At 33.4% G+C, this 25,438-nt stretch overlaps 1 protein-coding gene and 1 pseudogene across 1 annotated transcript; both read right to left on the bottom strand.

Moving 5' to 3' along the window:
* Positions 1 to 495: 495 nt before the first annotated feature.
* On the bottom strand, positions 496 to 10,512 carry LOC105204586 (annotated as a pseudogene).
* Positions 10,513 to 11,075: 563 nt separating this feature from the next.
* On the bottom strand, positions 11,076 to 17,072 carry LOC120359863 (transient receptor potential channel pyrexia-like). The gene is made up of 9 exons (XM_039459273.1): positions 16,404 to 17,072; positions 16,061 to 16,313; positions 15,677 to 15,876; positions 15,351 to 15,581; positions 14,901 to 15,229; positions 14,565 to 14,823; positions 12,150 to 12,440; positions 11,830 to 12,071; positions 11,076 to 11,732 (listed from the first exon to the last, which is right to left on the bottom strand). Exons 1-9 carry the CDS (start codon positions 16,863 to 16,865, stop codon positions 11,612 to 11,614), a joined length of 2,388 nt encoding a protein of 795 aa, XP_039315207.1. The 5' UTR covers positions 16,866 to 17,072; the 3' UTR covers positions 11,076 to 11,611.
* Between the last annotated feature and the right edge of the window lie 8,366 nt (positions 17,073 to 25,438).

Genomic DNA, 25,438 nt, shown 5'->3' with positions numbered 1-25,438 from the left:
TATACTTTTAACTAAATGTATATTTTTTATAATAAATCTACATGATTACATGGACATTTTTTCCCATTTTTAATTTAGTATATTTAGTATTACACACGCACACACGCACGCGCGCACACACACGCACACACACACACACACACGCGTGCGCGCGCAGCTATAACGTAGTTAAAACTACAACTGTCAAAACGCAATCTCCACGATGACAGCAGCTCACGAAGTAAGCACAACGCGAGAACCAATGAGCATTTTGGAAAAGCGACAACAATAAACTTCGAGAGACTGCGACTATCGATTTAACACGGATTTTTTCAGAAAGGATAATCACTTAGATTGAATATTAGATCACGCAATTTTAAGACATTCTTAATTTTTTTAAGTTCGTACTACTTGGGTTAAGACTCGCCAATTCTGTTTCTGTCTGCTAAACTAAAACATAATTATACGGATTTACATTTGACATAATTTCAATTTCCGAAGCATGGAAAAACGTACTTGAAATTTTATGATCTTATACAATTCATACTTATCGTCCTTGAAAGATTTCTTGGCTAACCGAAATAAAGCATCTTTTAGATGAACTGGAATGTTGGACTTCAAAATATCAAAAAAGTTATCGTATTCGTTACGAGACACTGTAATATTTGGAGTAACATCGCAACTCCAGAGCAGTTGTTCTTCTAAGCGAGAAGGTAGCCATTTTTTGGGAAAGATTTTGTGTGACATCAATATTTCTTGTTGTGCAAAAAATTTCACATGATTCAATAATCGATTTTTGTAGCCCTAATGTGATAATATTGAGATAATGAGACGGTATTGAATAGTAAGATTTGGGGGGGGGGTGGTCTATTTTTAAATTTTTGTGCAGCATACCTTTTTTTCAAATTGTTCAATTTCGTTGGTCACCAGACTGATTACGAGATTACTCAGAACAGTACTGGCGATCATGATGAAGATGATAAACAGAAATCTGCTTGGGGCCATTAGAAAAGTACTCTCACCGTTCTCACTGGTGGTAGTGTTAAGCAGGTTGTCATATTCATACTTGTCCATCATCATTACCACAGTTGTCTTTAAAGGACTCCAGAAATTCTTAAAATCATCGTTTCCGGGAAACAAAACGGCAAAACTTACTGCGAATCCAATAATTAAGGAACCAAATGCTAAGAGAACCTAAAAAAAATATTAAAAAGCTCTAAATGTACAATATGATAATTACTTATAATAACAAAAGTGATAAATGATGTGATATCATTGACACGATTTTTTAAGACCGGATTTATTTTGTTAATAATTATTTATAATTATTTATATTTATTTATAATCTTATTTATGGTTTAAGAATTCGTCATTCGAAGCATGAAAATGATAAGTCTAGACGATAAATCTTGAAATCAATAATTACGTACAAAGATAATCATTATGTTTGAGTTACAATTACTGCATTAAGAATTGTCTTTTCCGTATTTATATACATATACACACACGCACGCACGCACGCACGCACGCACGCACACACACACACACACACACACACACACACACACACACACAGACACTTACATATACGTATTTAGCGCAAGGACCTTAAGAAAAAAATGGATTTATGCCGGAAAGTTGAGAAATGCTAATTTTTATGGTAATTATGTCGCTGACAGGAGACAGCCTCGATGACTTTGATCTTGGCACATGTTGTCATAGTCATGGCTCTGACTAACCTCCATAAAATATTAGCCATCTTTCGCCATTCGTTAAAAAATTATCAACAAAGAAATTTTCATAAATAAAACAAAATTTCTACCCATTTTAGTCTCATACACATACTGGATATATATTTTTTGTAATTTAACTTTCCACGTAAAGCAGGTCCACTTCTCCCTCCCCGCCTTGCGAGCGAAATGAGATTTATACATGTATTCTTCGCAAATCCATGTGGAACAATATATCTGTAGACCTTGTTTTGCTTCGCATGTTAGGGGGGTGGAGTGGACGTCGCTTCGGGTAGAAAATCACAAACCCATGTAGAACAGTACTAATAACTTGTAAGCCTCGTTTTACGTGGAAAGTCGAAAGTTCATTTTAATTTTCACACAATTTTTATGATTATGACTTTTTAATGAAAGGCGAACGTTGGCTAAAACTTGTTAAAGGTTACTCAGAGCCATGACCTTGACGATATATGTCAAGATTAGGGTCATCGGGGCTATCTCCCTTTATCGACATATTTACCATTTTTATATTTTGTAATTAGATTTTTGTAAGATGTATTAATTATAGTTTAATTTGCTCTAAGAAAAAATACGTTAATTATTTTGGTTCACCTTTAGAATGATCTTCAACGTCGTGCAAAATATAAACTTGTAATCTACCCACATTATAATTCGGCTAAATAAGAACATAATTTGCACATAACTCAGCAAGATTGTGATGCTGTTGACACATGGTATCCAGTCCATGCAATGCCTTGACTCGATTTCTTCCTTTGAACACTTTACGACGAACTCTCCCGCTATCGACGTTATCAAGGATAGTATGGCGCATATGAATGATAACCATGTTTCTGATTGTTTTAAATAAATACTGAAGTGTTTAGGAATATAAGTCAATTATCAATTAATCGATAAGTGCATATTTTTATTATTTGTATGCATATTTACCATGGTTTTACGTTAACTTGAATCATATGGTAAACAAGAAATAGGAGAGAAGACCCTGCTGTCAATCTTCGAATTATCACGTGATCTGTATCATTTTGTAGAAACGTTAAGGCATAGCTCGAGAGACAAACAGCAAAGGAAATGTTTATGATTATATGAAGAATGAAATATTTTCTTAATCTTTCCCACTTTAATCTGAGAAAGGTCTCCACAACAGGATGCTGTAATAATATTGCCTGTTGTTTTATATCTGAAACTGTGGCATTAATGGCTTCGATTACCGCCAATTGCATTTGATCTTTTGGAGCCAATATACCAAAGTTGACATTGATCTGTAACAAAGATCCCATTCATTAGAATTCAAAGAGAACATAGTAAAATAAGAAAATAGTATTTACATCTGCACGTGTAACGAAAAACGTAGAGCAATCCTTACTTCCTTGAAATTGCTTGAAAGATCAGCATTTACGGGTGTTACGCAAGAATTCAAGGCATCTGTTAAAATGTCTAATGGTTGCGAAATACGATGATTGCGAAATATAGCATCCACAGCGGTAACTCCCTTGTTGTTTGTTTTGGCTAAATTAGCTCCACGACTGATCAAAGCTTGTACGCACTCGCGGTGACCCTCAAAAGCCGCTCTATGAAGAGCCGTTTCACCCTCCTAAACGGATAAAAGTAATATACAATTTTGTCTTATATAATTTTATTTCAAATAAAAAATTATTCATAATCGGCTGCATCTAATATAACTAACCTTATCGCATATATCAATGTACGACGCGCGTTCATCATTTTCCCACATACATGACATTTTTTGAAGTAGAACCGTTAGTATTTCAATACTCCCTGCAGTCGCGGCGATATGAAGAGGCGTACTTCCGGAATTTTCGCATTTTTGTGTCAGACATTCTTTATTTGTTATCTTTGTTATTATCTCTGTTGCGTCTTTACTGCCTAACATTACCGCACGGTGCAGAGCAGTGGTACCTAGCAGAGTCAAGCATGATCACATTTATATAATTTTACAAATAATTCGTGCACACATATACATAAATGATATATCTAAGAATTTTCTTTGGTAATGACTGATTTGTAGTCAAGTATGGATTTCGATGATGGTACAGGGTGATTCTATCTATTGCGTAACGTTCAATTGATTGACTATTATCCGTTTCTGGATGAATAGCGTTAACAGACGCTCCCGCGTTGAATCTTAACAATCTCGACAAACTGACACATCTGATTGAAATTGTCGCGATCCACTGTACTTCCTGCTAAGAGGAACGGGGTAATTCCTTGATTGTCTTTACCATTCACATTCGTTTCGTCTTCATACACTAAAACGCGCACACTATCAGCATTATTTTTTTCCACTGCTTCATGCAAAGGTGTCCTTTCTCCGCAATCGGGTACTGGCGGCTAAAACAAAGCATTTAGAAAAGGAGTGTAATTTCTATTTCTTTTACTCAGGTGGTTTTTTACTTGCCTCATTGGACATTTCATTTTTGTTTATTGATATGAGTGGAATCTGAGTGGAATCCGGATCGCCGTCTTGCATTGTTGTTTTTCCGTTTTTGTACGTCAACGACTAAAATTGATTGGTCCACTCCTTAATTGTTGTGTACACGATGAAAAACACTTCTATTTTTGCTTACTAAAATGTTTATTACAACTCTTTGATTACACTGAACGCGATTATCGCGTCTTTATGTATTGATTTACTCGGTTTATGCAATTTTGCTCGTCTTTCAATGAACAATCACTTGATTGATGTTCTTACCGGATTGTTGTCACGTATGTATTGTGGATTGCTCGTTATTTTGCTGCCAACGTTTGGATTTGTAGTAAACTATCGTCACGGTAGAACTGAGGAATAGGTTTTCGGTCGATGAAGGCTCGATTTAAATAGTTCTCGAGAGATCACAAAATCCCACCACTTCGTCGTCAACGATCTTTAGGGGGCCTCCTATCTGAATGGCTGATGGAAACCGACGAATTTGTGCTAAATCTGGCGATCACATGTGTGAGTCATGTCTAAACATTCTCGAACTTGCGTCTTGCACGAGTTTCTTTATTCTACGCAACGTAACATATCGTATTCTACGCTACATTAATGCTCGTGAGAAACTGACGCTCATTGTACATGATTAACGAGACCATCTAAAAATTATCAGCCGGATGTAGCACGCAAAGGATATGATAGTGTCCTTTATTTGGATACGATTTTATTTTTATACTAGGTTGATTTACGTTATACATTTTGTGTGCATGAATGATCAAAGTTATCGACGTAATTAATGAGTAAGGCCAGTGAGACGAGTAAAAAAATTTAAGTGTTCGTAGAAAGCATAAATTGTATTTATTAATTTATTAATTATATTTATTTCTTTGACGCAAACGTTTTGACTCTACAGATTCTTCTTTAGTATGTACTTTTACGTTACTAACGCAATGTTTTCAACGCAAATAACGCCAAAATTTGAATATAATCTGGTTTACAGTCCATGGTCTACGTTTGCGTTGAAAACATTGCGCTAGTAATGTAAGAGTACACACTGAAGGAGATTCGGTAAAGTCAAAACGTTTGTGTCAAAGATTAATTAATATCATTTATGCTTTATACAAAGACATTTTTTTTACATTTTTTTACATTTTTTTACTCGTCTCACTGGCCTTACTTATTAATTTGTAAATTGTATACGAGTTAATCAAAATATTGTTATCGACGTAAATTAACATGATATTAAAATAAAATTTTATAGCTTTTAACTAATTAATTGATATATGTATAATTATTTAGATTTCCGTATTTTCAACATTTTCTATTCACGTAGCTGTTATCATCCAATAAAAAATCTTTTGTATTCTCTTACAAAATTGTTTAAAAAAAAATGAAAAAAGGTGCCAAGTGTGTGCGTGTGTGTGTACATGCGTGCGTGCGTGCTCGCGCGCGCTTTAAGTTTTAATTTTTTTTACAAAACTTAAGTAGTACTATCTTTGTATTTTTATTGAAAAATCTTATTTTAATCTTAACTCAAGTAGTATGTAAGTAGTATTAATGGATTACATAAATTTAGACGCATCAAAAATCGCCTTATATTCATTTTTCTCCGAACATATTAGAGATAGCAAATCGTGATTTATAATGTTTTAGTATAAATCTCAATTTGCTATCTCTAATATGTTTGGAGAAAAAATTTCATGAATATAAGGCGATTATTTGTTATCAGTACCAGTTGTAGAATCTACACGGTTTATTCGAAACACAAAAATGAATCTTATTTTTAAAATATATAGTTATATCTAGTCTTCGTCGTAGCCGATTTTAAAAATTTCCGTTTATAGCAAAATGGCACTTATCTGAATTTAAGAATCTGAATTATTACCTAAAATTAAATCGATTTTTTGGCTGTTAAAAAAAAATTAATCTGAGAAATAACCCTTTCGACAACGACTGCATATTTTCATTCTGAATAAATAGAAATAAATCTTATCTAATATATTTATTTGTTTTCGAAATATTTTTCATACCGATTTGAAAAACACGATTTCGATAAAAATATGTTAGTTTTCCGTTTAACTCGGCGTACGCTTATCTCTTTAAAACGCAATGACTTTTTTATTTTTGCACATTTTGAGTTGAAACTTTAGAAAAATATTCTTAAGATATTATACTATTAAAAAATGCAAAAATTAAAAAATGGTTTTTTTTTAACTCACCTAGGTACCTATATGTATAACTCCTTAAAAAAAGTAATAATGTCTTAAAATTACGTAATCTAATATTTAATCTAAGTGATATATATTTTTCTAAAAAATGTATAAAATTTTTAAATTGCATTAATTATAAAGAAAATACATTGTTTTTTGAAATAACTAATGTACTACTTGTAATAAATAAAATTCAAATAGTAGTGTATTTGTAATTGCATTCAAAGGTCTTTTTATTTTAATCCAAGTGACGGTAGCTTTAATTTTTTTTTAAACAAAACTCTAATGATAGGGTAAAGTTATATCTATTATAGGATAGATTTCTAATATGAGATATCGAGGTTTCTACTACATTAATAAACGCATGTGGTTGATACTATCATAAACTTATTACGCATGCATGAAATCTATTTACTAGACAATTCATTATTAGATTATGCGTGCTGTCGTTACAAAAAATTTGTAAAATTGGATATTGTCAAGATTAATTGAAATGAGTCTTTAAACCTTGTTTATTATAAAATTAACAAATACTTAATAATAAATCTTGCATACAGCGATATAATAAAGTCGTATTAATAGAAAAATACAGGATGTAATAATTTGCTTAATTATAAATATTAGATGTGGTAATCATGAAACCACAAAGCGTGGAACTCATGTGAGACATTCAAGAATCCATATTTGTTATTGCATATTCTGATTTCAAGATCTTTCCAAAATGCTATAATAAAGTTTTTATTGAGGACTTTCGAATTATGAGATTTGAAAGTGATGGCCCTCAATATTAACATTGAAACTTCAAAATATCTTGCAGAGAATAGATTTTGGAGAAAAATGTTACGTACAAAAGTTTTTGAATATTGATAGAGCCATTTGATTGGTCAACTAGATTTTGGATCTGAAGCCTAATTTAAACCTAGTAAGATCCAAGTCAATAAAACCCATTTTATATAAAAAAAACCTTTGTGTCTCAAAAATTTAGAATTTTTGTAAATTAGCAAAATTGGCAATTTTCATAAAAAATTTTATGTATAACAAACTATAACTATTATCGATTGCTTTTAGCGATGAAACTTAAACATGTTTACTATAATTTTCACATAAAATTAGAAGTTAATGGTATAAATTAAATAAATTATAAGCCTTTAAAGAAAGATATCTCATCATAGGCAACTTTACCTTACTATCTTTGTATTTTCATTGAAAAATTTTTTTATTTTAATTTAAGTGAATGTATATAATTTAGAAAAGTTTCATTAGAATATAATATGTAATTTTAAAGAATTAAAGAGGAAAAAATACGAAATAAACAAAATTTTATTAAAGTAAAGAATTTTTGTTACCTTGTTCGAATTAAGATTTTTTGCAATAATTTCTTTTCGGGATTATGGGAAATAGTAGAAATGCGTACAAGCATCAAATAAATAATAAAATTGATTAGCAATTTAATTTTGTGATATTACATTTGGATTCTTCTCTTGAACTGTATTTTAAGTCCGGCAAGTATTTTAAATGCGGCTCGCAGTTTAAGCGGAATTTTGTAAATGTTTATGTTACGTCTGGGCGTCTAGAACATTTCTTCCCCCCCCCCTTCCGCACCCTCCGTCAAAATAATTTTTAACTTTCCAAAAATAGAATGATAAACTGTTGTATGAAGAGCCGTATAATGGTCATATACCATTTAACAATAATATCTCTGTTACTGCTGCACTGCCTAGCACTACCGCATGGTGCTGAACAGTGTTACCTAGCAAAGTTGAGCGTAATTATACTTGTGTTATTTTACAATGATACACAGACACTCGCGCACGCACGTAAATGATATATCTAATTGTAAGAGTTTTCTTTGGCAATGACGGACTTGTGATCAGATATGGATCTGAATGATGACATAGCATGATTCTATTTTGTAATGTTCGAATAATAAACTGTAATAATACCCCAATTTGGTAAAGCGTTAACGGACGCTATTCAGTGGGAAGAAACTTATTCTTTATCATTGTGATTTTGTTTATTGTTTATTGCAAAAAGTTGTCACAATTACAATTAGTTACACCTTCACGCGATATCGTGTGGGTCGAGTTATTCTTTCTTTTGCGCGTGAGAAACGACAATGCCGCAGAGTATTTGCATCCTGTATCGCCGGAATATTTTAGGAGCATATTTTGCTCTGGGTCCGTATTTTAGGTAGAGATGCTACTTTTTTGCGAATAGGCAAACTTATATTTTCACGACTCACATAGGCACGGCAGAGAGAGAGAATGCTTCAACACTGTCCACGTTGACCGATATTGAAAACGAAACAAGTGCTGAAGAACCTTTCAAACCTTCTATTTATAAATTTCTGAACCGATCAATCTGGATCTTCAGATCCCAAGCGTAGCGAATGAGAGACGAGCGGCCGCGAATGGTCGCCGAGATCCCCGGGCCAACAATGTCGATATTATATATGTGAATGATGGTCGCTTACAATTTAATGTGTTTATACTTTTAATATTGACGCCGCATTGTCCGAATGATGTTTCGTCGTCAAAAAATGTCGTGCGTCAACAGGAAATACTCGAGGCCTTTCCTAATGTCCCAGAGTTTCTCTTTTTCGCTTTTTATTACTCTCTTTCTTGCATCTTATTGTACCGTACTGTTCGACCGTCGTCCATTCTTTATGATGCACGCATTGCATCAGCACGTTCGTATGCGATACGAATTTTGCATTATTACAGACGCCTTCGCGGCGACTAGAATCCTAACGATCTCAACGGACTTAGTCATGTCATTGAGACTGTCGCGATTCACTGCGCTTTCTGTTAAGAGTAACGGAGTAATCCGGAGCTCGTCTTCAACACATCCGCTCCGCTTTTCACCAAAACGCGCTCAACGTCTGCATAATTATTTTTCACCGCATAATGCAAAGGTGTTCTTTCCTTGCAGTCGGGTATTGGCACCTGTAACAAAGTATTTTAAAAAGAAGTGTAATTTCTATTTTTTTACGCAGACTTGGTAGAAATTTACGATTATGATCGAAATACGAACCGGTCTTTTTAACGGGCTATATTGTATGTTCGCGGTGTCTACATCATTAGGGATGTTGGTCTCAGACGAGTAGATACCGATTTTGATGTCGACATCTCCTCCATGTTCAAGAAGCCATTTTGTCACATCAATATTACCGCTGTACGTCGCATAATAAAGTACACACCTACCAATTTTATCTTTGTTGTTTATATCGGCGCCTCTCTCGTGGAGTTGATTCAACAGATCTATGTTCTCTTGCCACGCAGCCATCTGCAGGGCTGTCATTTGAAGGATACCTAATCGACCTACGTATTTATTTTCACAAATGCACGCCAAAATTTCACTTGCGTTGTCGAACTTTCCATTTAGATCGCTGATATGAGTGCAATATGATCCAAATCGCGGTCTTGCATTGGCTATTTTTCCGTTTTTGTACGTCAACGACAAAAATTGATTGATCCACGATTCTCTAATGCTCATTAACGAGACCACTTAAAAATTATCGGCTGGGTGTGACACGCAAAGGATATGATAATATCCTTTGCATACCACACCCGTCCTTTATTTGGATACGATTTTATTTTTATACCAGGTTGATTTTCCTTATACACTTTGTGTGTATGAATGACCAAGAAGTTATCGACATAAATTAACATGATATTAAAATAAAATACTATAACTCATAACTAATTAAAAATTGTAACCTGTTTGAAAATTATGGTTTACTTAGTATTATAACTAAGTCTTTAAAATCCCTCGAAGAGAATAGATTTTGGAAAAAAGTGCTACGTACAAAAGTTTTTGATATTGATAGAGCTATTTGATTGGACAACTATATTTTGAGTCTGAAGCTTAATTTAAACCTAGTAAGATCCAAGTATAAAACTCGATAAAACTCATCTCATATAAGAGAACCTTTATGTCTTATATCAGGAACCCTTTCTTTGAATTAGCAAAATCGGCAATTTCGATAACAAAATTTTATGTACAACAAACTATAATTATTATCGATTAGTAATTTTTTGCGATGAAACGTAAATATGTTTACTATTATTTGAATATAAAATTAGGAGTTAATTTTATAAATTAAATAAATTATAAAGCAAGGTATCTCATAATAGGCAACTTTATCCTACTATCTTTGTATTTTTATTGAAAAATTTTTCTATTCTAACCTAAATGAATGTATTTAATTTAAAAAAGTTTCATTGGAATATAATATATAATTTCAAAGAATTTAAGATTAAATAGAAGAATTTTCACATGAACAAAATTTTATTAAAGTAAATAATATTTGTTACTTTGGTCAAGGTAATATTTTTCGCAATAATTTCTTTTCGGGATTGTGGCTGATAGTAGGGATGCGTACAAGCATCCAATAAATAATTAAATTGATTAGCAATTTCATTTTGTGATATTTTATTTGGATTCTTCTCTTAAGCTGCATTTTAAATCCGGCAACCATGTGATGCGTAGTTTAAAAAAAGTCTCGTAAATGTTTATAAAATTAGATTATTGAGTACTACTAACAACTGCTTTCGAACGGTTAGGCCGTATTTATTATTTCAATAGTAAACTGAGTTACAATTTTAGCCACCTGGATTAAGATTGTATCACCACTTGTTTTGTTTAAAAAACATTAAAGATTGGTATAGGAAGGGAAGACTCTTAGATAGAATCAAAAATACATAGATACTACACTTGGATTTTATTTATTAAATGTAGTATATCAGTTATTTAAAAAAGCAATGTTCTCTATATAATTATTGCAATTTAAAGATTTTATACATTTACTTAAGAAATACAACTCATCAAGATTGGATTATACAACTTTAAGACATTATTATTCTTTTTTAAGTACATATCATTTGGGTTAAGATGGGAAGATTTTTCAATGAAAATAAAAAATAGTATCATTTGAGTTTTGTAGAAAAATTAAAAATTCTATTACTTGGATTGAAATAAGAAAAATTTTCAATAAAAATACAAAGCTAGTACCACTTGGATCTTGTAGAAAACATAAAGATTTGAAACACACACACACCTTTTTTATCTTTTTTGAAAATATACAATTCCGATAACGAAATTCTCTATGATACTTTAATGAGTATAATAAATGTTGCTACCAGATTAACAGTCCAGCATACCAAAAAATGATTGCAATATACTAAATATTTTTAAGTCTCTTTTAAACAGGTATTCTTTTGAGAGAACACGCGTCGTTTCTATAATCTTTGAATCGTTGAATTATAACAGTGTCTCCTTAATTCCATAACTTGTATCTCTAATTTGTATAGTATCGAAGTCAGTTTCTTATTGTCAATTTCTGTGTTTTTGTCTGCCAAACTAAAATATAATAATATGGATTACGTTAGACATGATTTCAATTTCCGAAGCATGGAAAAATGTAAACTTTAAATTGTATAATCTATATAATTCTTACTAATTGTTCTTGAAAGATTTCTGGGTTAACAAAAATAACGCTTCTTTTACATGGACTGGAATCTTCCAATCATAAAAATGTCTTTCTGGAAACAGTAGTATATACGATGTAATATTGCATCTTAAGAACAGTAGACTTCTTAAGCGATGATGCAGCCAATTGCTGCGAAAGATTCGGTGTGACATCACTCTTTCCAGATGTGCGACAAATTCCGCTTGTTTCTTTAATCGACGTATGTGGCCCTAATGCAACAATATCGAAACATAATGAGACGGTATTGAATAGTGAGATTTTGCGGGTCTATTTCTAAATATTCATACCTCCTTTTCAAGACCTTGAATGTCGTTGACTGCCAGACCGATCATGAGATTAATCAGAACGATATTGGCGAGCATGATGAAGACGATGAACACGATTCTGCTTGTGACTGGTAGAAAAGTACTCTCACTGTTCTTAGTATCAAACAGTTCCTCGTACTCATACTCGCCCATCATCATTACCATAGTTTTTATGATAGATCTCCAGAAATTGTCAAATCTATCGTTTCCGTGAAACGAAACGGCAAAGCTTAATGCGAATCCAATAATCATGGAGCTAAATGCTAAGAGAACCTAAAAAATAGTAAAAAGTTTTGAATGTGTATGAGTTACTTATAGGGAAGAGGTTATTGCAGCTACTATCGACAATATGGATATCCCTATTTTCTTTGTTATTAGGTGACATATTCTAACAATTGCTTATGGAGTTATTTGTTTAGTAGTTGACCGTTTTTTTAATGATGTTAATCTGCTAATACATAATAACTGACAATTGTTTTAAGGCAATTTTACTTTTGAGTACTTCTTTTTCAAGGTACACTTTTAAAATTTAATTACACATACTTCCTCATTATTGTTAAGTGTATTATCGCACGAATGTACATACACTCGAGTGTTTTTTTATTTAACTTTTTGTTTGGCTGTACACATTTCGAGTTATACAAAGTTAAAGTAATAACATGGAATTTTGTTAATATGGTTTATTAAGCGAAATTTTTATATTGAAATATTTCTTTGATAATTCAATTGTCATTCTGGAAGACGGTGTTTAGAAACACTAGAGACGTCATTTGTTGTTTAATGTTAGACAGGGTTAAAATGATATTTTTAATACATTTTCTACTGGTGTTTTTAAAGTTTCTGAACGCAGGAAAACTCTAAGTAATGGAAAATTAAAAATATATAATTTTGTAACAAGGTACTGTATTTCTTTTAAACTAAAATAATTTTTTTTTTAATTGTTTTTATGGATAGCCATATTACAACCACTTTTAACCTTTTTTTCCACCGATTATGCAGTACATTAGATTTTTATAAATCACGTACTAAATAATAAACATTTTATCTCTTTCAGTCTGTCAAACAACATTTTAACGAATATTGTTCAAGTTTCACTAAAAAATATTAATTATAAACAAAGTGATACAATAAAATGAACATGGGTATACCATATTACTCTATTCTCTTCTAATCACAAGAGTTTGTGAGATAAATTTTCATGTGATATCACGATTTACGAACTCTCCCGCTAACGACGTGATTTTTTAAGTATGAATTTATTTCCTAAAAAATTATTTATAATTAGTTTCATTTATTTATAATCTTAGTTATGGTTAAAGAATTTGTCATGTAAACCATGAAAATTATTGGTCTAAACAATAAATCCTGAAATTAATAGTTGCTTACAAAGATAGACATTATGTTCGAGTTACAACTACTCTTATGCGTCAAGAATTTTCTTTTATGTATTATAATATAAATAGCGCAAGGACTTTAACCCTTAAACACATAAGTGGATCTGTGAAGCCCCCTAAAGTTTCGAATGTTTGCTGTGTGAAGACGGAATAAGATAGGAGGTACGGACCAGGACGTGAAAAAAGTTTGAAATCTCTTCTTTCGATTAATATGGTTGATCAACTTTTTTGGTCAACTAGAATTCGAACGGCACGCAGGCAAAATTTTGTTAAGGTTTGTGAGACTGCTATTGTGTGCGAATGAAACTTTTCTGTGAATAATCTTATAAAAAAAACTGGACAAAACACGTTCGAAGTGGTACGTTCGCGTATATTACTCTGTCTAAAGTTAAAATATTATATTACCTTGGAAAAAGGGACTTCTGCGCAGGATCCGAAATATATTATGAAACACATTACTTTGCAATCTTTACACCTTGAGTTAATCAAACATATCTCATATTCGCCTTGTTACATAAGTATATTTTTCAATAGAAATGGCAATGACATAATTTTTTTTTAAAGTATGATTCTTTAACTCTAAAATGCCGTATTGTAAAGTTCTTAAAAGTTTTTTGTTGCCGAGATATAATTTTTTAAAGAAAAAGTAAACAATTTCTCATTTTTCATAATGTTTTTTTCTTTGTAACTTCACAATAAATTATTTTTTGGCAATGCCGATTATGCAGTCACATTTTTGAGATTCTGAACTTTTATTCGAAATTGTAAAACATATTGATTGTAATCAAAGTCATAGCTTCTCAAAGTTGAAAATGTCTCCCAGACACGAAAATATGTTTTCGTACAGGATCGATGTGTTTAAGCATTAAGAAAAAAAACGGATTTGTCATGAAAAGTTGAAAAATGCTAATTTTTATACTTTGTAATTAGATTTTTGATAAATGTATAAATCATAGTATAATTTCCTCTAAGAAAAAACGATGTATTAATTACATTGGCTAACCTTTAGAATGTTCTTCAACACCGTGTAAAACATGAGCGCGTAATCTCCCCACATTAGAACACGGCTAATTAACAACATCATTTGCATCCAATTCAGCAAGATTGCGATGCTGATGAAATGTAGCACCCAGTCCATGCAATGCCGAGACTCGATTTCTTCCTTTGAACACTTTACGACGAACTCTCCCGCTATCGACGTTATTAAGGATAGTATGGCGCATATTAATGACAACCATATTTCTAATTGTCGCAAATAATTCCTGAAACGTTTAGGAATATAAGTCAAGAATTAATTAATCGAAAAATGCAAACTTGTATTATTTGGATGCGTATTTACTTTGGTTCTAATATAACCTGAATCGTATTGTAAAACAAGAATATGCAAGACCAAAATGCTACGATTCTTCGAGTCACCGCGTGATCTGCATCATTTTGTGCAAACATTAAACCATAGAATGAGAGAGAAATAGCAAAGAACAAATGTATGAGTGTAAGAAGAAAGAAAAATATTCTTAATTTCTCCCACTTTAATCTGAGAAAGGTTTCTACAACTGGATGTTGTAATATTGCCAGTTGTTTTATATCCGAAGCTGCGGCAATAATGGCTGTGATTACTGCCATTTGCATTTCATCTTCTGGAACCAATATACTGAAGTCGATCTTGATCTTTAACAAAGATCCCATTCATTAGAATTCAGTAAAGAGAACATAGTAGAATAAGAAAGTTAGTTTTTTATTTATATCTGTACGTAAGTGGGCCTAACGGAAAACGTAGAGCGATCCTTACCTTCATATGTTTCTTTGAAGTATAATGTATGCATGAATTTGCATTTATTACGCAAGAATTTAAGACATCTGTTAAAAAGTCTAATGGTTGCGAAATATAATCAAATATAGCATTAATGACGGTATCTCCAGTCTCCGTTACTGCAGCTAAATTAGCTCCACGAATGATCAAATTTTGTGCGATTTCGCGATGACCGTGATAAACTGCTTTATGAAGAGCCGTTTCACCCTTCTAAACGGATAAAAATAATATATAATTTGTCTTATATAATTTTATCTCTAATGAAAAATTATTCGTAATAAACTGCAACATCTAATATAACTAACCTTATTGCATATATCAATAATTTTGTCTGGTATTTTTTTAGATAGATCCTGAAATATTGTAATATTCCCTCTTTCTGCGGCGATATGAAAAGGTGTATTTCCGGAGTTGTTGCAAATTTTCGGATCTGCATATTCGGACAATAATATCTGCGTTGCTTCTTCACTGTCTTGCATTACTGCATGATGCAGAGCAGTGTTTCCTAGAAAAGTTATATTTGTGTTATTTTACAATGATACACAGACACTCGCACATGCACGTAAATGATATATCTAATTGTAAAAGTTTTCTTTGGCAATGAGGGATTTGTGGTCAGGTGTGGATCTCGATGATGACATAGCGTGATTCTATATTTATTGCGTAACGTTCAATTGATTGACTAATACCCGTATCCGGATGAACAGCGTCAACGAACGCCCCCTTCTTAACTAGAATGTCAACGATTTTGACGAACTTAGTCATCTTATTGAGATTGTCACAATTCACCAAATGTCCTGCTAAGAGCAATGGGGTAATATCGTTTTCGTCTTCAACATTCACATACGCTCCGCTTTCCACTAAAACGTCCACAACGTCTGCGTGATTCATTTCCACCGCATAATGCAAGGGTGTTCTTCCCCTGAAGTACGGTATTGGCAACTATAACAAAGCATTTAGAAAAAGAGCGTAATTTCTATTTCTTTTACTCAGGTTTAGTAAAAATTCAGGCGTTATTTTCGAGATACGAACGTGGGTTCCTACGGGACAGGATCGTGTTAACCGGACACGATAATTTAACGGGTCATATCCGCTCTGGATCTTGATATATTCATCAGACCCAATATCCTCGGTTGATGAACATATTTTGATGTCGATATGTGCTCCATGTTCAAGAAGCCACTTTGTCACATCGGCCTTACCTCTGTACGCCGCGTAATAAAGTGCGCACCTACCAATTTTATCTTTGCTATTTATATTGGCACCTTTCTTCAAGAGTTGATTCAACAGATTTATGTTTCCTTGCCACGCAGCCATCTGCAGGGCTGTTATTTGAAGGACACCTAATGGACCTACGTATTTATTTTCGTCATCGCACTTCAAAATTTCACTTGCGTTGTCGAATTTTCCCTTTTCGATTGCTAATATGAGCGCAGTATGATTTGGATCGCATTCTTGCATTGCGTTTTTTTCGTTTTTGTACATCAACGACATAAATTGATTTGTCTACGGATCTCTTATGAGAGAGAAACTGACACACTTTGAGCATGATTAACGAGACCATCTAAACATTATCAGCCGTATGTGTCACGCGAAGGATAAGATAATATTTTTTATATTGATTTATTTTGATATGATTTTATCGAGAGGCACGGTCGCGTTAATTGAACGCGTAGCGAAAGCGAAGAGAGACTCACAATGAACTTCTTTTACACAAGTCATCAATTTCCATGCATACGAGATTATCAGATTTTACCATCACGTTGATTTATATCACACGCTTTGTCCATCTGAATGACCAAAGTTATCGACGTAAATTAACATGATATTAAAAAAATTCTATTGCTTGTAAATAATTAATTGATGTATAATTAAATACATCCGTGTTTTTAACATTTTACACTCATATAGCTGCTATTACCGGATAGAAAATCTCTCTGTATTTTATTACATAATTATTTAAAAAAAAAAACAAAGCTAAAAATAGGCGTTCGTGTGCGCGCGTGCTTTAAATCTTTATTTTTTCTACAAAATCTATGCGGTACTATCTTTGTATTGTTATTGAAATGTCTTATTCGAATTTTAACCCAAATGGTAATACTTAAAAAAAATAATGATGTCTTAGAATTGCGTTATCTAATATTCAATCTATGTATTTTTCCAAAAAAATGTATAAAATATTTAAATTGTACCAATTATAAGGATAATATATTACTCTTTGAAATAATTAATGTATTATTTTTAATAAATAAAATCCGAGTGGTGGTGTCTTTCATCCCGACGTAATGCTTCCAGGGTAGCCCCCACTATAGGTCTCAGGGTCTTCCGAGGTGGTTTTCAACGGGCAGTGAGTTATGGCCGATTTCTTCCTTGGGCCAGATTAGTTTAGGTTTGGCAGGGTCTGGCTCATAGACATATAAAATAGATCCAGCTATATACATGTGAAGTTGACAAAACGAAGCGAGAGTCAAAATGCAGAGAAGTCTTTCTTTGTCTGATGCTCTTGTTAGTTGTCTTTTATTTCTAAGAATTTCTGTCAATGATGCGCACACATCATTAACAGAAAAGGACAGCATTTCCCACATTTTGCTTCTCACTCTGTTCTATCAACCTCATCTTTAGACGTATCGGAATGGGTGAATGCTGGGTTTATCTTATATGTCTTTGGTCTGGCTTCTTCTTGAGTCCCGCACCGTTCCGGGACATTTTCCTCTTGTTGAAAAAAGAAAACAAAGTGGTGGTATCTTTGTATTTTCATTTAATGTCTTCTTATTTCAATTGGTGGTATCTTGAATTTTTTTTAAACAAAACCCAACTGGTACTATCTTTGTATTTCCATTTAAAAAAATCTTTAATTTTTATTAAAAAATTCTATTTTAACCTAAATGGATGCATATAATTTAAAAAGGTTTTAATGGAATATAACATTTAATCTCCAAAATTACAGAGAAAACAGTAAAGGGAGAAAATTTTATTGAAATAAATTTTTTGTGTACAGAAATTTGGCTCTTCTAAGCGTCTAAATATAATAAGGTTGTAAAATACAATAGTTATAGCAATAAAAAAGAAATTGTAATGGCTTACAGTGTTACTTAAATACCAAAGAAACTTAATCTTTTCATTGTTTTTTTTATTAGATGTATCGATTGAAACTACTTAGAGCTTGATTGATTCAGCCGTTACTGAAATCCGATAATCTCTGGTGCTCTGTGTCGGTATAAAGAGATGTGGATTCTTTTACGCGTTTATTTGCGAGACACTACTTACCGTGTCTCTTGATATCAAATAAGAAATACTTAGCGATTGCTTAAATTTGAATTAATAATTATTAACTCAGATTTAATCAATTGCTAGACCAATAAATTTAATAATTATTAAATCTATTGATTTTTAAAATCCATTCTTGTTAATTTACATATTCTCAAAGTCCTTTTGAAAAGGAAAGGAAGAGAGAATGATCGTATTTAAGAAGATAAAAATTTATATTTAAAATTGTTAGTCCGTTTAATCTCTCTTACAATTACGCGAACGGTTGGAAATTTACTTATTGCCGCGCATAACGTTTTCTTTCTCAAGTAAAGCTTATGTTAGGCTTAGCCTAACAGCATCAGACTTGCGCATTCACAAAGGAATATCCGAATTGCAGCGGCTAAAACCTCGACTTGAAAATTTCGCTGTTCACGAGCAACGCTGCACAGCTCGTCGTTCACCATGCCGTGAAAAAAGCGCAACCAACGGTTGGCTGATGCCCAAATTTTCTATTTTCTTTTTTTAAATATTTTTTATTTTATAAAGCAAAAACCGTAGAACGTGTAGCTTCCAATTTTATGAAGCTTTTGATATTTATATCTCTTCGTAAAGTTTTGACGGATATTTTTTATCTTTCTCGCCAACTCTGTTCTATTCGTTCGCATTTTTCGTGAAGCACACTCGGATTTATGTAAGGTAATACTGCTTCAATATTATAATATGTTGTGAATGTCATTATGACATTATAACGACGCTATTACAAGTACATTGAACTTAGTATTTCTACATTTAATGCATAATTTCTATATATCAAATTATTTTATCCTAGATTAAATTTTACTGTACAGTTGATCGACCTTACTACTTGTCACTGTAAGTTATGTCTTTAATTATTTATTTTATTTTTATTTATTTCTTAATTTAAAAAGAATGTATAGTATTTGATGCTTAGTTCTAACGTTGCATTAATTTATTATTTATTTAACTATTTTTAATTTCTTTATTTTTTTTTAATTTTATAAGCAATTTTAATCCTTGACCTAAGAAAAAAAAATTGGACAATTTATCATTGTTGGACTACGACAGGAAAAGAAAGTAGTATAGGCATTCTGCCTATCTTACTATTCAAAACGTTTTGATCCGTGATGGATACTCTTCAGTGAGGCTTTCGCAGGTAAAATTAAAATTTGGATCAATTTATCATTATTGGACTACAACAGGAAAAGAAAGTAAGATAAAGGCACTCTGTCTATCTTACTTTCTTTTCCTGTCGTAGTGCGATAATGATAAATTGTCCAAATTTTAATTTTATCTGCGGAAGCCTCACTGAAGAGTATCCGCCTCACGAATCGAAACGTTTGGAATATAGTACGAAAAATATTCTAATATTTTTAACCTACCATCTTTTTAGTTATATGGATATTGATAATGAGTTAAATTATTATTATCTCTCTCTTTAAATGTCAATCGCTCAAATAACAGCGTTACGCTCATATTGGCATTTATCCAATTTTTGATTTATTCTTGGAGCCGTTCTTATTTCATTCTTAATTGCTAGATTTTACATTATAGTATACTTTCAAAAAGATACATTTTCAAAGAAATATTGAAGGCACATTTCTCATGATAAATTTTCCGCGTCTAACAAAAGACGGCGATACCATTCTTTACCCATGCATAATCGTGTTTAATATGACTAATTCGCGGGTGTCGCTGGCGTGTACGCCGCTGTTTAAATATTTCGCCGATATCTCCGAGTATTTGTGGACGTCGTAATGTCCTGGAAATGCTATCGCACGTCCATGTTTGTGAATGCGTTCGAATGCACCGTGCGTGTTCGTAGCGCGAGCTAGTGACAAACTGCCGACTACGTTATTGCGCGCTAAATCCATTACGAATGGTGATGATTAATTAATACGAGGATGACGATTAATTAGCGACTCGTTCACATGTGGCGTATATTAAAGGGCGCGTTATGGAAACGGAGTTTCTCGAACGAGAGGAGAGAACAAAGTGTTTTCACGAAATATTTTCTACAGATTGAATAATTATTTTACACATGAATCAATGAATTCGACCGAGGGCCGAAAAAATACGAGGGATCTTGATGTGATTATTTAAAAAATTAATTGTATCACGGTATTTTTTTTTAATAACGTCGCAATGAAAGTATAATGGCGCATCGGGAAGATTTGCGGTTATTACGCCGGTGAGAAATCGATTTCGCAATAACCGCAGGCGATGCGAAATCGTTTCATCTTGTGCATGGCGTGCGCGCCGTCGTTCACGATTTTACACAGTCGAACAGCCGCGAAAGAGTCGTCGATAAAGTGTCAAACCGTCGCTCGAGGCGCGCCAAGAACTTCTCAACAACCTGTATTTTGTTCCCGTCAGCCTTGAGTTTCGCTGATGACATACGTATATCCAGCTCCTGCCGTAGCTCTTCGGGATTTTCTTAGCTTGTACTACGGTACACAGACTGACTTACGCGCGTTGAAGATTTTCACTTGGACAATCGGACGAAAAAATTTATCACGAGCTTGACGTCATGAAAAATTAAGGCTGTTTCATTCTCGAAAACGATGTGATACGCGCTATCAAAGAGAACAATGAAAACTCTTCCATTAATGCAACGTGATTTTTTAATGATAATACTAATTATATGATCATATAAAATTTATTTTTTAATTGGAGCACGAGAGAATTTATCTCTTCCGTATTAGTAATAAAATTTTACATTTATTTTGAAATGCATCACGCATAATAGAGTAACAGTTAAATATTAACTATTATATTAATATTATATGTATCGCGTTGTACTAATATTGCATTAATCTAATGCTACAGATGAATATTAGATAAATGTTATTTAATAATGTTTCACTGCGCGCGGAAATTCCACCTAACGTAAATGTGATAAAGTACACATTGACGTAACATATCGCGCGGAACAAGTTATTCATGCTACGCGGCAGGTACTGATGAAGACGTCGTATCTTACGGTTATGGTGATACCACAGTAAATTACGCGGCAAACGAGTAAAACCCGGATACTATACGGGAAATTTGTGGAAGGTAGACCATGTGTCAAGTGCATTCCGTGCCGGATTAATTATTAAAGGCGTTTTGCTGCGGCGCAACGATCCAGTCTACCTTCACCGCCGCGTTACATTCGATCAATCACAACGCTCGTCTTCCGTCGAGTTATTACATTGTAAAAACAATTAATTAGCGTAATTCTCCGAGTAACTTCATTGCAACGTGTTTCAAATATATCGCAATAATAAGGTTGATATTAAAAAGAATAATTAGTATGTTATTAAAATAATATTTGTAAAAGGAAGAGAATGGTGTGGAATATTATTTTGGTTTTTTTTTTAATACTTCAGTAAATATTAACGCGACACAATTCTTATTAACACCAGTTCATTAGTCATAAAGTTCTACCAATTAGCCTCTAAGTAGTTTATCAGATATATAAAATGAATGTAGTTTATAATTTACTAAAAATGAGAAAAAAGCGTTTATGAAATAGCAGAAAGTTGTAGAATAGTAACAATTAATAAGATACTTTAATTATAAAAATATCAATAATCTTTCGTAAATCTTATATAAAATAAGTGCCACAAAACAAGATTTTGTGAATATTTTATAAAACATATTTTATTTGAAAAAAATAATTTTTAAAAATAATTTCTTTGGCATAAAAAATAACTTTTTAAATTAATTTCTTTGCTGGTAGTAAACAAACGTTCACTATGAGATTGTAAAGTTACAAAAGTGGTCTTATGTTTGTAATGCAAATGACTCACAAATATCTCACGATCCCTCTCATTATATGATATAATTTCGTACACTGACGTTACGGCACACATATATTAAATTCAGTTACATTATTTCAAAACTACATTCAAATCCTCTTCAAGTTAGACTAAAGTAAGAAAAAATTAATATCTAAAATACTTCTCAAAATCACGTAGAAATACTTGTGAAAAAAATCGCTGTTACCTGCAAACTGAAATAGATCTTTTACAAAAAGGAAGTGAACACTAATCATTAATTATCCTACAATACGTGAATAGTCTATAACAAAATAATTTTAACGGTTCTTAGAATTTAACGCGAATTATAATTATCCTGATATCTCCCTGGTATCTTATGACCTCTATTTTCTCTGTTATTATTATAATACACAAATGTTAGTTTTTTAAAACGCGTAAAATATAATTAAAATTTTATTTTACATTATTTTCCACGTATTTTAAAACTTCTTGTTTGTAATTAATAAAAAATTTTTAATATTTTTTCTTTGTTTTTATTAAGTGCTATTTTTGACTTTAATAAGGAAACTTTTCCAAAAAATGACCAGTGAAACCAGGAAATAGTTTTTTTTCTGTTTTGTTAACAACCATGCAGTATCACGATATTTTATTAAACAAAAATATGCTCTTGTATCTGTAATTTCCTCGTTTCTTTAGCTTTATTCCGCGGATTAACGTTGACGTGATCTACAATTGGCGAAGTGAATGAGTAAACCAACGCGGTTATCAGGTATCTGCAGAATCATCATTTGGAGTCGAAGCGAGCGGGCGATCGACCTGACGCTGATACACCCTGTGTAAAATGGAAATCCGCGCTCTCTCTCTACTTCTTTCAACAATGGCGGATGTGACATTAATAGAGCGGCGGGGATTTAGAGAAAATCCTTTTCTCTAAATCCCGGCTGGCTAATGGCACCGTCCCTTCACGGGATTCCGATTTCTGATCGAGATTCTGAAATGTTTTCTCGACCCACCCCGGCAATCGCCTACGGGATGCCGCGCTTGGATGCGGCTTCTCGATGGAAAACGTCGCTGTACGCGCCGTGGATTTATATTCTATGCGCGGAATATGCGTTTCTGTTGTGCAAAACCGTAAACACGACGGCAGAGTGCAAGAAGTGATTTTTACGTTCTCACTCCGTCGTGCCACGTTGGTTTCCTGAGGCGCGCTATCTCGCCCCTCTGCGAGACGTGTTTGACAATCTCCACGGGAATATCTCTCGGAGAAAGATTTGGATCGGTCTCGCCGTTTATCAAAGAATTTGTTTAACCTGCGTCGGTGCACCGAATGCTGTTCACGTATCGCGTAAAAAAAAAAAAAAAAAAAAAAATATTTTTCGATGATGAAGCAGCAACCAAAAGCAATACGCTTTATAATATTTGTTTGCGTGTTTATCACGTTGCTTTCTAAATATTTCGCGTTGGATATTTGCTAGCTGCGCCACTAGTCCTCGCTAGTCTATTTAATAATTTTTAAGTCCGTAAACTTTACATCGCGTATTTATTTCGCTATGTGTTTGTACGCACGTATCTCTCCAAATATTTAGAAAGAGATAAATTATCCTGCTCTGCTTCCCCACCTTCCATTAAATAAATATTTGAGAGGTGGCATGACCTACGTCACGTTTTCGCACAAACGTTCGTTTCCCTGTCGCGTTATCACTCTTTAAAAGAAAAACCGAGCGATCAGGTGGCGAGATTGAAGAATCCAAGTGCGGCCGAACGCATTTTCATTTAATTCGCTTCCCATTCGTGACTTTACCCTTCACGATCTCACCCTCATAAAAATAAAACGGTGAAAATCGCCCGCCAAAAGAATTATTCGAGCTTACGTACGTCGCGCGGCTCAATAAAATCGCGCGCGAGAGGGATCGTAAAAAGTTTATTCACCGAATAGACACTGCCGGACGTAAGTAATTGGCCGACCGGCCAAACCGGATCTATCGGTCGCTCGACGAAACTCCCTTCGTCGGTGTATGTGTGTGTGTGTGTATATATGTGTGTGTGTGTGTGTGTGTGTGTGTGTGCGCGCGCGCGCGCGCGCGTGTGTGAGTGTGTGTTTGGTGTGTTGGTGTGTGCAACGTCGTTTTTCTTCGCGTGCCATTCAGATCCGGCTTGCTTCCTTATCCCGTCCGTCGTTGCAGCTTCGATACATGCACGTACACGCACACACATATACGCGCACGTACGTACACACCCGTCCATCTGGAATTTCACCCTCGGGATATTTTTCTCCCTCGTCACGTCCAGCGAGCTGCGCAACGCAGCGTCGCGTCTTTGTGCAGTTTTCCTTCCTCGCCGCGGCGTTTTCTTCCTCCGCTTCCTCGCCTCGCGCACCGCCCCGCGCGATCTGTTTTCCCATTCTCTTCTCTTCTCGGCTCGTCTCTTTGTTGCTTTCTGCTCCTTCGGGTTTGCCAGCGACAGAGCTTTTTTTGCTCTCTCTCACGTCTCGTTTCCGTCTTGCAACATCGCGAGCTGGATCCAGCGGGAGTGTCTCAAAGGTCTCGACGACGTCCTCAAAATATGCTATCTTCTCTCATTTTTCTGACTTGATTTCTTAGAAGGATTTATACGTGAGGCGTTAACTGGCAACTTTGCAGAATAACAAAAATTGTTTATAACATTGAACCATGTTTTTAATTGTTTTACCGAGAATATGATAAAAGAATTAAAATTTTAATTTTTTATTATTCATATATTTGATTTTTTTAATTTATAATGTTCATTAAGAAATTAGTTTTTATCCTGGGTACACACACTTATTTTTCGTGTTTACAGTTATTAAGCTAGGGTTTGAAGAACCCCCGCCAGTTTTTTCATAATTTCTTAAAACCATTACCGTATTATGATTAATTTTTGCTATCGTAAATGAATTAGAAAATACGTCTACTTACTCAGAAGTAATCTAGAATTATAATAAGTACCGATAAACTTCCCGTAAAAAATATCAATTAGTTATTGATCTAGTTGTAAGAAAAACATAATTTTACTGTAGCT

The sequence above is a fragment of the Solenopsis invicta genome, unplaced genomic scaffold, assembly GCF_016802725.1.
Source record: "Solenopsis invicta isolate M01_SB unplaced genomic scaffold, UNIL_Sinv_3.0 scaffold_1533, whole genome shotgun sequence".
Classification (NCBI taxonomy): domain Eukaryota; kingdom Metazoa; phylum Arthropoda; class Insecta; order Hymenoptera; family Formicidae; genus Solenopsis; species Solenopsis invicta.
Note: the sequence above shows the minus strand (reverse complement) of the source record. Positions and strands in the feature narration are given on the sequence as shown.

Bases quoted from the DNA above. Each gene is read 5' to 3' on its own strand.
- LOC120359863 (XM_039459273.1), bottom strand. From the start codon at position 16,865: ATGTCGTTGATGTACAAAAACGAAAAAAACGCAATGCAAGAATGCGAT. The intron at 16,314-16,403 runs GTTCGTATCTCG...GCTTTGTTATAG, and splicing joins CCTGTCCCGTAGGAACCCAC to TTGCCAATACCGTACTTCAG. The intron at 11,733-11,829 runs GTAAGAATTATA...ATTATATTTTAG, and splicing joins AAATCTTTCAAGAACAATTA to TTTGGCAGACAAAAACACAG.